Source organism: Pituophis catenifer, unplaced genomic scaffold (assembly GCF_029215685.1).
Source record: "Pituophis catenifer annectens isolate HBS135680 unplaced genomic scaffold, rPitCat1.0.hap2 SCAF_2, whole genome shotgun sequence".
Classification (NCBI taxonomy): domain Eukaryota; kingdom Metazoa; phylum Chordata; class Lepidosauria; order Squamata; family Colubridae; genus Pituophis; species Pituophis catenifer.
This window is the reverse complement of record NW_027256882.1, coordinates 76,534,967-76,548,913: the sequence shown is the minus strand read 5'-3', so window position 1 is coordinate 76,548,913 and position 13,947 is coordinate 76,534,967. Positions and strand designations below refer to the sequence as shown.

The 13,947-nt window shown below is 35.5% G+C and overlaps 1 protein-coding gene across 1 annotated transcript in view; it reads right to left on the bottom strand.

The window, feature by feature from the left end:
* The window catches only part of PHF2 (PHD finger protein 2), a 137,354-nt gene that overhangs the window by 58,928 nt on the left and 64,479 nt on the right, over positions 1–13,947 (bottom strand). The window contains exon 2 of the mRNA XM_070936981.1: positions 6,514–6,599. Within this exon, the coding sequence (XP_070793082.1) occupies positions 6,514–6,599 (86 nt within the window). The remainder of the gene's footprint in view (positions 1–6,513; positions 6,600–13,947) is intronic.

The following is a 13,947-nucleotide window of genomic DNA, read 5'->3' as shown; positions in this document are numbered from 1 at the left end:
TTCCTAAGGTAAATCCCAAACTTCTCTGCTTCAGGTCAGGAAAAAATGAGCTATCTAATAGAACATACAGAACAGGGGTGGATTCCACTTACCTTTACTACCAGTTTGCAGTGGGAGCACGCGCTCTTCTGCACATGCAGAGATCACCCATGATGATGTCGTGGCGGGTGGATGGAGCCTCCCGTCAGTTTTACTACCGGTTCTATAGAACCGGACTGAACCAGGAGCAACCCACCACTGATACAGAAGTTTTAAAGGAAGAGGAAAGCATCCCTAATTTTCTATATAGAGAATATTTAAGAGATTCCTTTAGTAGTGCAGTTCCCAAAGTCCAGTATCTTATCAACTCATTAAATGTACACATTTCCTTCAAGATAAACTCCGATGCAATGGCTCGTGTGTTCCATTTAACTAGAACTAAAATGGGAACTAATTGTAAAGATTTTAACTTTACAAAAACGGTGAGGAAAGTTTCGCTGAAGGGTAATGAGTGGCCTAAAGTCACAAGTTTTCTTTGTAGCAGAGTGTGGGACTCTCTGACACTACGCTTTAACCACTTTGCACATTGATTTTCTCTGTATCTTTATCTGTGTCTACATATGTGCCTATTCGTCAAGCCATTTCCTTTTGAGAAAATGACCATTATACAAAGCAAAGAATAAAGTACCAAGTAAAAGAAATGAAAGCCAGGAAATAAGAGAAAAACAATCTAATTAAATATAATTTACATTAATATCATTTCCTAAACATATTTATATCTTTCTAGACTTCCAAATCATTCTTGTCAATCTCTTGTCCATACATCTTTCATATATTGCATTTTGTTTTTACCATTCTTCTTGATATAATTAAATAAATAAACAAGCTACAATTCTATAGCAGTGCCTACCCTATGAAACAGCCCCTTTCCCAAGATCCAGAGAGCTTCTGCACTCCTGGCCTTCTTAAGAACTAGTGTTTTCCCCAGACATTGGCATAGGATGAACTCAGAATATGTGTATTTGGGATACAAATGTTATGATGCCTTGGTGAAATGGTTTTGTGTGTGTTGGATTTGGAGGAGGGGATGGGGGTTGTATGCTGTTGGAAGCCATCCTGGGTTATGATGAATAAGATGGACAAACACATCTTTTAAACAAACAAACAAACATACTCAACTTTTGTGAAGAAATTTCATTGAAATCACCATTTGATATAATAATTTGCTAACAGTTTTGTCAAATAATTTACTATATGGGAAATTATCTCTTTACTAAATCCAATTTGCTTTTTTCCTTCATAAAGCAATTCTCTGCCTAGGAAACATACAGAATCAAATGAAAGAGCCATGAGGGATACAGTGTTTTTCCTCATCTGTTAACACATGTATGAATACTAAAATAGAGGAAAACTTTTAAACAAAAAAGAACACATATTTAGGAAATGTGGAAGTACATTAGCTAGTAAAACATGAAATATGACATCTGTCAGATTATTTATTAGATTTCAATCCCACTTTTCCTTCCTGAAGCTCAAAGTAGAACTTCAGGCACTCAGTTTTTCTGATAATAACTCTGGGAGTGAGAGACTGGCCCAAAATCAGCCTATGAGCTTCCATGGCTACTTAGATCTTCCTGATAACTACACAATGCCTTAACTATTACTCTAGTGTCCTCACTATAAAAAAAATGTGGAAACTTGTAATAACCATCTTGCTATGGCTGCTAACAAAGGTTGCTAAGATGTAGAGTATTATCCTAACATGCTTGTCATGTAGCTGTAGTCCCTCTTTCTAATGTGCGAACAGTCCCATAACTTTGTTCAAGAGTTAAACCACTAACAATCCAGCTCTCAAAATATTTGCCAGAAGTCTCATGAATTAAGACCTCTTTCAAGAGAAAATTTAGATCATGTTTTCTATGATAAAATTCATATGCAATTCTGGCTTCCTTGGGGCATTTTGATTTCCCCAAGTTATTCAAGAAGTACATTTTTAACAAATGCATATTTCTTCTACATACTAGTAGCCTTCCAAAACACCATTAAATCAAAATTACTGTTAATGTTGTATAAGGAAAACATTTTTCTAAAGTAGCAAGCCAGCAGGCTACAGTGGCAAAGTAGAAAGCACAAGAAATTATTTTTATATTGACATTTGGAAGGCATCCATCACTGAAAGTGTGTGCCAGACATTCTTGCATCATATTTTTTTTAAAAAATCCTATAAGTTGCATAATAAGAACAATCAGCCCTTATCTTTTGTACCTAAAATTCTGCAATAAATAACAGTGAGCTGACAGATATGAGAAGACAGAACATTTTTCTGACTTGCCCCCAAAATACATTAATTTCCCTCTACATTCTAATAGCAATAGCACTTGGACTTATATACCCCTTCACAATGCTTTATAGCCCTCTCTAAGTGGTTTACAGAGTCAGTGTATTGCCCTCAACAATCTGGATCCTCATTTTACCCACCTCGGAAGGATGGAAGGCTGAATCAACCTTGAGCCTGGTGAGATTCGAACTGACAAATTGCAGGCAGCTGGCAATCAGCAGAAGTAGCCTGCATTCTAACCACTGCACCACCACAGCTCTTGCTTAATGTTAAGCAAATCCTTTTATATACACCAGCCAAAATGTCATGAAAGAGGGAGCATCATTTGAAGCCCTTCACAGCCTTCTTCAAGCCAATCAAGTACACAATATATAAGCATAGTAGGACAATCAATTTAATATGCTTTTCTATAGTCTGGGAGATAGCACGAAAGTAATGTATCAGTATCTTTTCTAACTGGAACTAGAATGAAGATGAGGATTAGTGCTATCCTCACAATTTTCTGTGCGGCATTTAAGGCATAGAAAGGGGCCATTAGCTGTGGGGAAAAACATTCACCAATTGTTCCCCTCTGGGCTGGGGAGGGCAAAAGTTCCGCCAGATGGCTGAGATGTGAATCAACTTCTTGGCTGCCCACCTCCATAAAAAGTCAGATCTTTCAGAATTACTTTTATCAGGATTTAATGAAAGAGGCTAGGTTGAGATGTAATTACAGAAATCATAGCGACGAGACTGTCCTCCCTGTTTAGAATTCAGTTTATGTTCAAGATTCCTACGGTAGGGATTCTCATTTCTTATTCATCCTGTGTCTCTTGAAAGTGCTAAGTTTAGAATGTGAATTGATTTTAAATATGCCAACACAGGAGTTGTAGCCATTTGTCAGAACTTTTTTCTAAAACGTAAGTGCTTCTGTAGCAATCTTAGTACAAAGTGCCTGTCAAACAAAGGAAGTGGAAGAAGTCTTGGCTGGCAGGTTGGCCATTTTAGAGAAATCATGGTTTACAGTACTGTCTATTGATCTTGGCGCATCATAGTCAACAGAGAGGCTAAAACTATTAACTATTGACAAAGTAGCACAAGATCACTAGAGAAAATAGGTTCCCTCTGATAGGTAAATCCCTTTAAACAGATGGGGGCCTCCTAGTATTTGTAGCAATATTGATAATGATAATGACTGATGAGATGATGATGATGATGATCGTCCAACATTATCCAAATCCATCAACACTAACCAAAATGCCAGGAAAGGCAACCATTGCACAGAAAGGGACATGATTGGCAGCTGAAAAGAATGAGCAAGTCATTACTGCAGCTGCAGGGACACAACCATTTATATAGCATGCTTTGTTAGACAGAAAACACTGCTTCCATATTGGATCAGGAAAAAAAATCTTTGGTTAAACTAGTTATGGATTGGGAATGAGAAGAAGGCTGTGACACGTAGATATGTTTTTTAAAGAATGATTAAAGCATTGTTGTGCCAAAGTTAGATGTGAGAATTTTTTCCTATGTAGATTCTCAGAGCAAATCCAGACTAAGGTTTGGGTTTAGTAATATGACTTTTATAGTATTAGACTAGACTAGAATATTCTTTATTGGCCAAGTGTGATTGGGCACTCAAGGAATTTATCTCCAGTGCATAAGTCGTTCTCGGTGTACATAAAATCATAAAGTAATATAATCATAAGATACCAATAGCAGAAGGTACTAGGAAAAAGAGAAGAATAAAAGTAATACAGCCCTATCACAGCCCTATCCTTAGACATATTATTTAAAGTTGTTGTATTTTATAGTATGAAAATTTATCTCAAATGTTTCCTGGCCAAATAAAATGGAAATAAAAGGGTTGTACAAAATGGTAACATGTTAACGTTGCTTTCAGCTTTGATTTATAACCTAGAAAGCTTATTTTTACTGACATGAGATGCTTTTGCAAACCTGCCATGTTGTTCAATGTTCTTTCAATCTCATCAAAGCAATGTTATAGCCAAATTCAGTTATTATATTTTTTCAGATCATGACACCAAATGGCCTCCAGTCTCCCTGAAAGTAGTCAAAATAATTCTAAACATCTCGATTCAGGAAGTACCAAGATTGTGGCAAACTGTGTTGAGCCAGGAGTTGTTTAGTGCTTGAACTGCATATTTGGCTTCAATTTACAGAGATTCAATTGCTTTTGCAACCATGAGGAAGTTATGACAAAGTTATAACAAAGTTATAATTATTGCCCAGTTCTAATTAAATTTTTTTGCAGTGCAATATCGGAAGATGTGGAGAGGCTTGGCCCATAGAATTGTGAAGAGTCGGACTGATGATGAATAAATAGCATCATCATCAATTATATTTTAGCCATATTTCAAAACATAGTGCTCATTAGTGCACAACGATTAACCTCTGAAGTGCCAAGCAATTAATGGTTAAATAGTTTTAAACAGATATATATCATATTTAGATTTTCTATATAATGTATTTGTATAAAACAGTTTACAAAAAGAAGCCATCTGTTGTGAGTCATACATTCAAATGCTGGAACATTAGCTTATGTATGTATGTATGCATTAAGTTTATAGACTGTTCCAATCCCCAATATTGGGAGACACAATGGCTCAGAGGCTGAATGATGCTTGAGATGGTCTCAGCTCTAGTGGTTTGAGCCCTAGCACTACCAGTCAGTCGTCACAGCTTCTATCCATCTAATAGCTTGAAAGCATGTTCTGTACAAGTAGACAAATAAGTACCACTTGAGCTGGTGCTTTGTGCAGGCAGTCTGATTCCTGATGGCCCTGAACCTTCCTGATTGTGGCACCAGTTTGCGAGGCAGCTCTGGCAAGGGAGGAGACCTTGAGTGACACTGCAGGAAGAGCCACTCATCTTTCTCTCTGGTGCAAAGTCAGTTATAAAAATAATCCCCACTATACTTGTCATTAACACTGAAATAGTATAGTTGGTTATCTTTTCAAAAAAGTTCAGGACTTTTTATTTTGAACATCAAAAGTATAGAGGATTTTTTTTCAAAAGTAACAAGATAGGTGGAATTTGTTATTTCTGAAAATATGCTGCAATCGATAATAGTAAAACATATTTGAGATACACAGCTAATAGAATTGTACCACATTATGTGTACAATTGTACCACATAATAAACCACATACCATTTTGACAAAGAAAAAATAGAAAAAAGGGCACCCAAATGTTAACATATTATTCCCTCTTTATTTAACGTATCACTAGGGTTATCACAGATGTAATCTTAAATTGTACAATGAATTATCCAAGAAAAGTATTTTATATAATAGTATCTACCTGTTTTTTCATTCTTTCTAGCATACTTATCTTTCAAGTGCTGATTCACATTCATTCATTCAATAACTGAAGTTTATTTTTCAGTCATAATTTTAAAAATCACATGTATTGCTCTGTTATTAGGGAAGAAAACCATCCAAGGAACCAAAAAAGAAAATTAACATTTTATCTCTTATAAGGAGGTCATTATTGACAAGGGAGATTTTCTGCCACAATGCTTCTTTCCCAGATAACTTATTCAATTTGAAAATTATTCCCTTGACATGAATCCTTTTAGATGTTCACACTCTGAAAGAGCATTTACAATTTCAATCCTATTTTAAAGAAGATGTAAATGTTGAGACTTATATTCTTATTGCTTGCCCAAAACAGTTTGCTACATTATGTCAAACACAAAATTATTATTAATATAATCTTAACCATATTGAGTCACTCTTATGAGCAGCCCAATCCTATTCATATTTATCTGGAAGTATATTGCATTGATTGTGGTGGTTCCCAGTTAAGGCAAACAGATAGATAAGATTATTCACGTGTCCCAAAGGTTCTTTTCCAAAAGGCAACTGGACTTTCTTACTTTTTTATTTGAAAACGTTTGGCTTCTAATCCAAGAAGCTTTTTCAGTTCTATTCAAGTTGATTCTCTTTCTCCCCCTCTCTCCCTCCCTCCCTCCCTCTCTTCCACACACCCACAAGCACACATACACACAAATCCCTATGAATCAACTCATATCACATTTGCACCGAAATATTAAAATGCCTGATTAGCTTCCATTTTCTTTAATATTTGTAAATGATACCATAAATTCTAGTAAAATTTATATATTCAGGATAGCAAATACCATAAAGTCAGTTTTCCGAACAAGAGAATGATCTGACAAAGGAATATACTTACAAGTAGATTTTCCATGGGTTTTCTCACAATTTGGACAATGATAAATATCAATATCTGGTGCCTCATCTTCCTCTACACCAACACAGCTGAAATTTATAAAAGAACAAGTCATTATTAAATAACAAGGTTAAATAAGTAAAATAATCAGATATTTCAAGACATAACAACTCTTGTGACCAAGGTCCAATTTTCTTAAATTCTATAACAGGGCCTTGGCTGACTCTTTATGACCTTTGTCAGTTTTGTGTGAAATACTGAGAAATTAATGTACTTCAGTCTCCCTACTAAGATAATGTGTCAGATTGCAAGTGGACCTGAGCCCCATGAATAGAGTGCAATAGAATAGCATAACTCTACTTCTTTGTTGCAGATAAATTGTCAAAAGTCAATACCAAAGACATACATATTTTTCATTTGAGTGAAGCTAGGCAATAGGGATCACTAATTCTTAGTTAAAATTGGTATTTTTTTTTATTTAAAGAAGAAAGCCCCTCTCCCCAAAAATTATACAGTGAGTGCCATTGGATACAAATTAATTGGAATTGGCCCTATCTTGTATTTTTCATTTGTTTTACAAATGCCATTTTAATTCATGGTCCGCTCCATATGGATTATCCTTATGGGGTATAGGAAGCTGTCATCTATGACTTGGCTACAAATACAGAATTATGATGATCTTCTAATATTATGGTGGTTGTTCCCGTTATGTTTTCCTTTACTAGATTATAGCTGCAAAGGAAAGCTTGAAAATCAAAAGATGTTTCTGCTGAATAGTTAAAAATTGCTAAATCGACCATGTTCACAGCAAATAAACTCTTAACATACTCCAAGAATTACTACTGCAGTTATTGTTCCAAATGTTTACAAACACACACCCATATAGTTACACTTTTTCTCTGACTACATCTCTCTCTCTCTCTTTCTCTCTCACTCTCTCTCACACGCACACACACACACACACACACAAAGTAAATCTAGCAATACTCAAATAATTTGAGCAACGAATTTTAAGTATGAAACTTCATGCACGTACACCTATTCTATATGATTTGCCCTGACTACCAAAATTGAAGTTTTATAGAGCAAAATTCTATCGGAGCAGAGTAGAATTGTATCCTTAATAACTCTGGAAAATCAGCATAAAGCAGTGTGCTGACTTTATCCATTCAGCCCTTTTCTGACACCTAATCATATATAATTTGGGATATCTGACTTGTATAGAATATTTTGCTACCAAAATCAATTTCTGCTGCAGAGATGGACCTAAATGCATTTTGAATGCTAGAAACATATCACATATTCAGAACACCCACTGAAGTTAGTAGTATACAGTATGATGCAACACTGTGCTGTCATCTGAATGTAGGCCAGCAAAGAAACAAGACTGCAAAGGAACCACATATCCAATGCTAAGACCTTTCTCACGGGGTATCGGGTTAAAAAATCATCTTGAGGACAAAGAGTGCAGCTGACCAAATAGGTGAAGGAACTGGTAGCCTTCCAGATGTTACTGTTCATCCAGCAGCCACGGTCAACATGCCCAGAAGTAGGAAATATTGGAATTTGTGCTTCAGTGATATTTGGAGAATTCAGCAATGCAGATAAGTCCTCAACTTACAACAGTTTGTTTAATGACAATTTGGAGTTACAATGGACCATTGCAGAATCCCCAGGGTCACATGATCAAATTCAGGCGATTGACAACTGACTCTTATTTATGAGTTGAAGTATCCTCACCTTTTGTTACCTTCTCACAAGCAACTTTCAATTTCCAAGCATTAGGGGTGCTCAACAGTTATGACATGCCTTGAGGGATATTTTGGTTATTTTAATATAAGTAAGTATATTATGTATACTTACATAATTATAAATATCATAACTTTTTAACATTTTGTTTGTTTCAATACAACGATATTACTAATTTAACAACAGTAGTGATTCACTTAACAACTGTGGCAAGAAAGATCATAAAATGGAGCAAAACTCACTTAACAATCATCTCACTTAGCAACAGAAATGTTGGGCTCAATTATAGTCGTAAATCGAGGACTACCTATATTTATTTTAATAGTATAGAATACTGCTGCTGCTAATAAAGCAACTAAGCAAAGCATCTAAATCTTCCTGTACAAAACATTGAAGAATAGCAAGCATCTATCTTCCATTCTTTTAGCTTTGTAAATTATTGATGCTGCACAAATTGTGTGATTCTGCTGTCTTCTTCCATTATCCCCAAAAAGAAATAGCAACAGAGCTGAAACTACTATATATTGGCCAAGTGTGATTGGACACACAAGGAATTTGTCTTGGTGCATATGCTCTCAGCGTACATAAAATAAAAGATAAGTTCATCAAGAATCATAAGGTACAACACTTAATGATATTAATTGAAGCACTTTCACAAAACTTAATCTCAACTGGTAATGTGTCTTTAAACTAAAAGTACTGAGACTAAAATCTTCCATGGAATTAATATTACTTTTAAGAGATACTGTCTTCAAAATACTTCTCTTAACTGTTAAATTATTGTTATTTGATCACAGCTACAGTGACCTACGGTGGCACAGTGGTTAGAGTGCAGGCTACTTCTGCTGACTGCCGGCTGACTGCAATTTGGCAGTTTGAATCTCACCAGGCTCAAAGTTGACTCAGCTTTCCATCCTTCCAAAGAAGGTAAAATGAGGATCCAGATTGTTGGGAGCAATATTCTGACTCTGTAAACTGCTTAAAGAGGGCTGTAAAACACTGTGAAGTGGTATATAATTCTATTAAAAGTTAAAATTTTCAGAGTGAGTTCTTGACACTTTGATGATGGCAACTTTTTGTCAGTGTCTAATGTGAGTTTTGGCTAGGTGCACGTGTAGCTGCAAGAAGTTCTCTCTTATAGTAATATTCACATTATCCTAGACTAGTTACTATGAAACCAAAATGGATCCATGAACAATCAATGGATCCAATCCACAAAACATGTTTGAATACTTAAGAGAAATTCCAACTTACACAGAAAAATATTTATTCAAATAGTTATCCATAAGATTTTCTCCAAATAGTTATCCATGGGATTTTTCCCATGATGATTAGGTTTCACATGCTCTATCCTTCCACATGCAACATGAGGACAATGCATATGTTGTTCTCTGACTTTTGATGGAAAATTTTCATCCAATTTCTAGGATAAAAAAGTGAAGATTAATTTCTTGCTATATAATGTGACAGCTGCAGTTCTTTCTTCTTTGTCCAGAATTGCTGAATTAAGTTTGCCATCATAAAACACCATCTTCTTTGGTGATTAGGCAGGATGCAAATAAATAGATAGATACTGTATCTTAGTTGTGACATTATTTGGTTATTCAAAAACCTTACGATGAGATCAAAACCTGTCCAAATTCTTCTCACTATTATTGTTACCTGTGATCCATAGTATCTGTAACTATAACAGAATAACAGAATTGGAAGGAACCTTGGAGGTCTTCTAATCTAACCCACTACTCAGGCAAGAAGCCCTAAACTATTTCAAACAAATGATTGTCCACTCTCTTCTTAAAAACTTCCAGAGTTGGAGCACCCACAACTTCTGGAGGCAAGTCATTTCATTTATTAATTGTGTCAGGAAATTTCTGTCAGGAAATTTCTCCTTAGTTCTAGGTTGCTTGTCTCCTTAATTAGTTTTCATCCATTGTTTCTTGTCCTGCCCTCGGATGCTTTGGAGCATAGCTTGACCCCCTCTTCTTTGTGGCAGCCCCTTGGATATTGGAACACTGCTATCATGTCACCCCAATCCATCTTTTCGTTAAGTCATACCCAATTCCTGCAACCATTCTTCATATGTTTTAATCTCCAGTCTCCTAATCATAATAATCTTTGTTATACTATAACAAACATCCTTGTTATACTAAAATTCCAACCTCAAAACCAAAAAATAGTGTCAGCCTAGTAAGGTAATCCAGGCAAGGTAATCCATACAGAAAGCACAACCAGATGGACTAATTCTACTTTATTATAAGATTACATTAGCAGAATCTTGAAAGTCTGAAAGTATATTTCTCCCCTGTTGCCTTTAAAGACCAAGAAACTAGAGAATATCCCTTCAGAGATATTTGCCATGCCCAGATTTCTTTTACAGGCAAAGCTGCCTCCTATCCAGCTGTTCTTCTGTGGCACTTCCCCCATCTCCCAAGATCATTCTCACATACCATTACTCCTAGTGAATACGATACCCATTACAGCAATGAGGGCTTCAAGAAAAAAAAAAAAACATTACTTTTATACTGAATATCATACTTAGAAAAAACTGATATAGGAATTTTTACTGCTGGAAATCACTCCATTATTGATTGATAAAATGGACAGTTCATTTTTAAAAATTGTTGGAAACATAACAATCAGGCTGGATCGCTTTTCCTATTTAGTGGCTATGTTGTAATGCTCAGCAATTTTGAAAAAAAGATTTATAATAGAAGGAGACAAATTCCAAAAGCTAAATTTCCTTTCCAACTTATTTTAAAAACTCCTACTAAATCTTACATGCCCAGAAACTAGCTTTACACATAGTAACTGCTGCAAAGACATTTTATGGTTTGTATCGGAAAACACCTATAATTCCTCAGAAGAATAGTTTATGGGAGTTTGCTTTGATATCCAAAATAACTTCATGTTTGAAAAGCAAATCTGACACAGAATCAAATTTTTGGGGATTTATAATTCTCTCTCTCCCTCTCTCTCTCTCTCTCACACACACACACATTCACACATATCACATCCAAAATTTGTGTTCTCTGTTAAATGATCTGTTAAATAAGGACAAATCTATTGCATGTACAGAAATGTGTGATTTCCACCCTTAATCTAGATTTTAGACAATTATTCTGTTGATATTTATATACTATTAGGATTTTAACAATGATGTGTTTTTAAAATACATTCAGTTATGTAAAATTAATTAGTGCAATATTGAACATTCTTATTTAATTCTATTATGCTTATAAAAGTGCTGTTTATTCACTTCGTGCTTTCTTTTTTATCTGTTTTTGTCTTCTCTTTTTCCCCCTTTTAAAGAATTCTTAATGAAAATATAACAATTTATTTAAAAAGATGATTGGTGGCATTGATCAAGAGATTGCAGCTGCTGTGTCTGATCCTGTTGGGATTATTGCAATTAACCACCAAATATTTACCTCAACGATCTGTGAAGGGGTGCAGATTCACTCTAAAAGGAACTTCTCTATAGCTCCAAGCCAGCCAATAGGTTTAAGTCTACACTGCTGACTAAATAGTAGGTCAAGATTGCAAGACTCTGTGCTTATTGAGAGAAGGCTGGATAATAAGAAGACAGCATTATCTTAACATCATTCCTGACAGCACAACAATGCAATCAATGGAGCTTTTTTTAGCAAGTTAGTTGTATTGTTTTACATCTATTTTGCAAGTAGAGTGCAGAAATATTTCTTACAGAAAATAAGACAAGAGGTTTAAGGGTCTTTTGTAATTTGGTGGAAAAATCATCCAACATATTACATTTTATTTATTGCAAGTACAATAAATAAGAAGAATTACTTAATGAATTCCTTAAATTCCTTTTTGTATAGGTGCCAGGAGACACACTGTTTTCTTCTATAAGGTCAACTAGAGTTGAAACACTTCCTCTATTTTTATTTTTCTCTCACACAAGAAATTCATTCATTCATTCAATCAATCAATCAATCAATCAACCAATCAACCAATCAATCAATCAATTTATAGAGCTACCCATGATTCTAGGTGGCTTACAATAAAATAAAAAGACACAAATATAGAATATAAAACTAAAACTAAAACACATAGCAGCCGAGCCTCAATTATCCCAGAGCCTGGAAACAAACTGTTAACATTTGCCAGTGACCATTTTTTGTCATTCTCTCTCTTTCTGCCATGCTATAATAGCAACAGCACTTAGATTTATATACTGCTTCACAGTGCTTTACAGCCCTGTCTAAGCAGTTTACAGAGTCAGCATAATATTTCCCCCAACAATTTGGGTCCTCATTTTACCGACCTCAAAAGGATGGAAGGCTGAGTCAACCTTAAGCCAGTGAGATTTTTTTTTATTATTTGATTTATATGCCGCCCTTTTCCGAAGACTCAGGGCGGCTTACAATGCGTTAAGCAATAGCCTTCATACTTTTGTATATTTATACAAAGTCAGCATATTGCCCCCACAATCTGGGTCCTCATTTTACCTACCTTGGAAAGGATGGAAGGCTGAGTCAACCTTGAGCCTGGTGAGATTTGAACTTGCAGTAATTGCAAGCAGCTGATGTTAATAACAGTGCTTCAGTCTGCTGCGCTACCAGTGCAAACTGCTGGCTATCAGCAGTCAGCAGAAGTAGCCTGCAGTACTGTATTCTAACCACTGCACCACCATAGTTCAATGAGAGTTGAAAAAGAGACAGTCAAGAAAGATAAATGAACAGACCTGGAAAGGGAAGTATATATCATAGCAATAAAATTAACTATCTAATGGTTTTCATTAGGTTACGCTCTTAATCAAGACTCTCAAAATTCCTCTCCTTCTTCAAATGGCATAAACAGAACCAAAGAAATGGGCACACATCCATATTCTCATTTCCTCGTCCCTCAAAAGCTGATTGAAACCCATGGTCATCTCTATTGCCACCATTCAAACCACTGAGAATACCAGTTATTTCCCCCAGTTGTCCAATAAGGAATGCTGTGTCACACTGTGCATGCTTTTAATTATATATTTTTGCATTTATCTGGTGATTTCTTCCTAAAAGCAGTGACTGCTATTGGCAAAGCCAACAACACATTCATTTTATCCTTTGCATACAGTAGATGAATATCTCTGGGGAGGGGAAAGTGGCTGGATCAGCTCAGGAGCCCAGAAGTGAGTTAGGGTGATTTCTGCCTGTGAAGAAATGATTAACCCATAAGATATGCCTAAGGCCTGCACTGCAAATGGAAATATTTTTTTCAAACAATTCATGACATGGTACAAGTAATGATCAAAAACAGATACTGCAACAAATACTCAAGAGAAAGAATGCACATAATGAAAATAAGCAGGGACACACACATTATTACTGCTTTGCCACATATTGCAGCAATTAGTGCAAGTATTTTCTTGATGCTAGGCTCTGTGGCTAGACATTAAAGGTCATGAGTATGCCTACCTTCATTTAATAGAATGAAAGAGAAAACCAGTCAATGATTTTTAACCTTAAAATAACCTCCTATACTGCAATTCTAAAAGAATTCCCCATCTGGACTTGTTCTGATGCAGAAATTTGGTTCAGAAAGAAGCTCTCCTTTTGGAATTGTTAGGAATTGTAAATGAGCAAATAAATGTTGGATTCCTTCTGCCTGAAATTGGGTAGATTAGGCATTCTCCAAGTCCTTTAGATGATGCTATCTTGCATAAGATGACAAGGAAGCGTA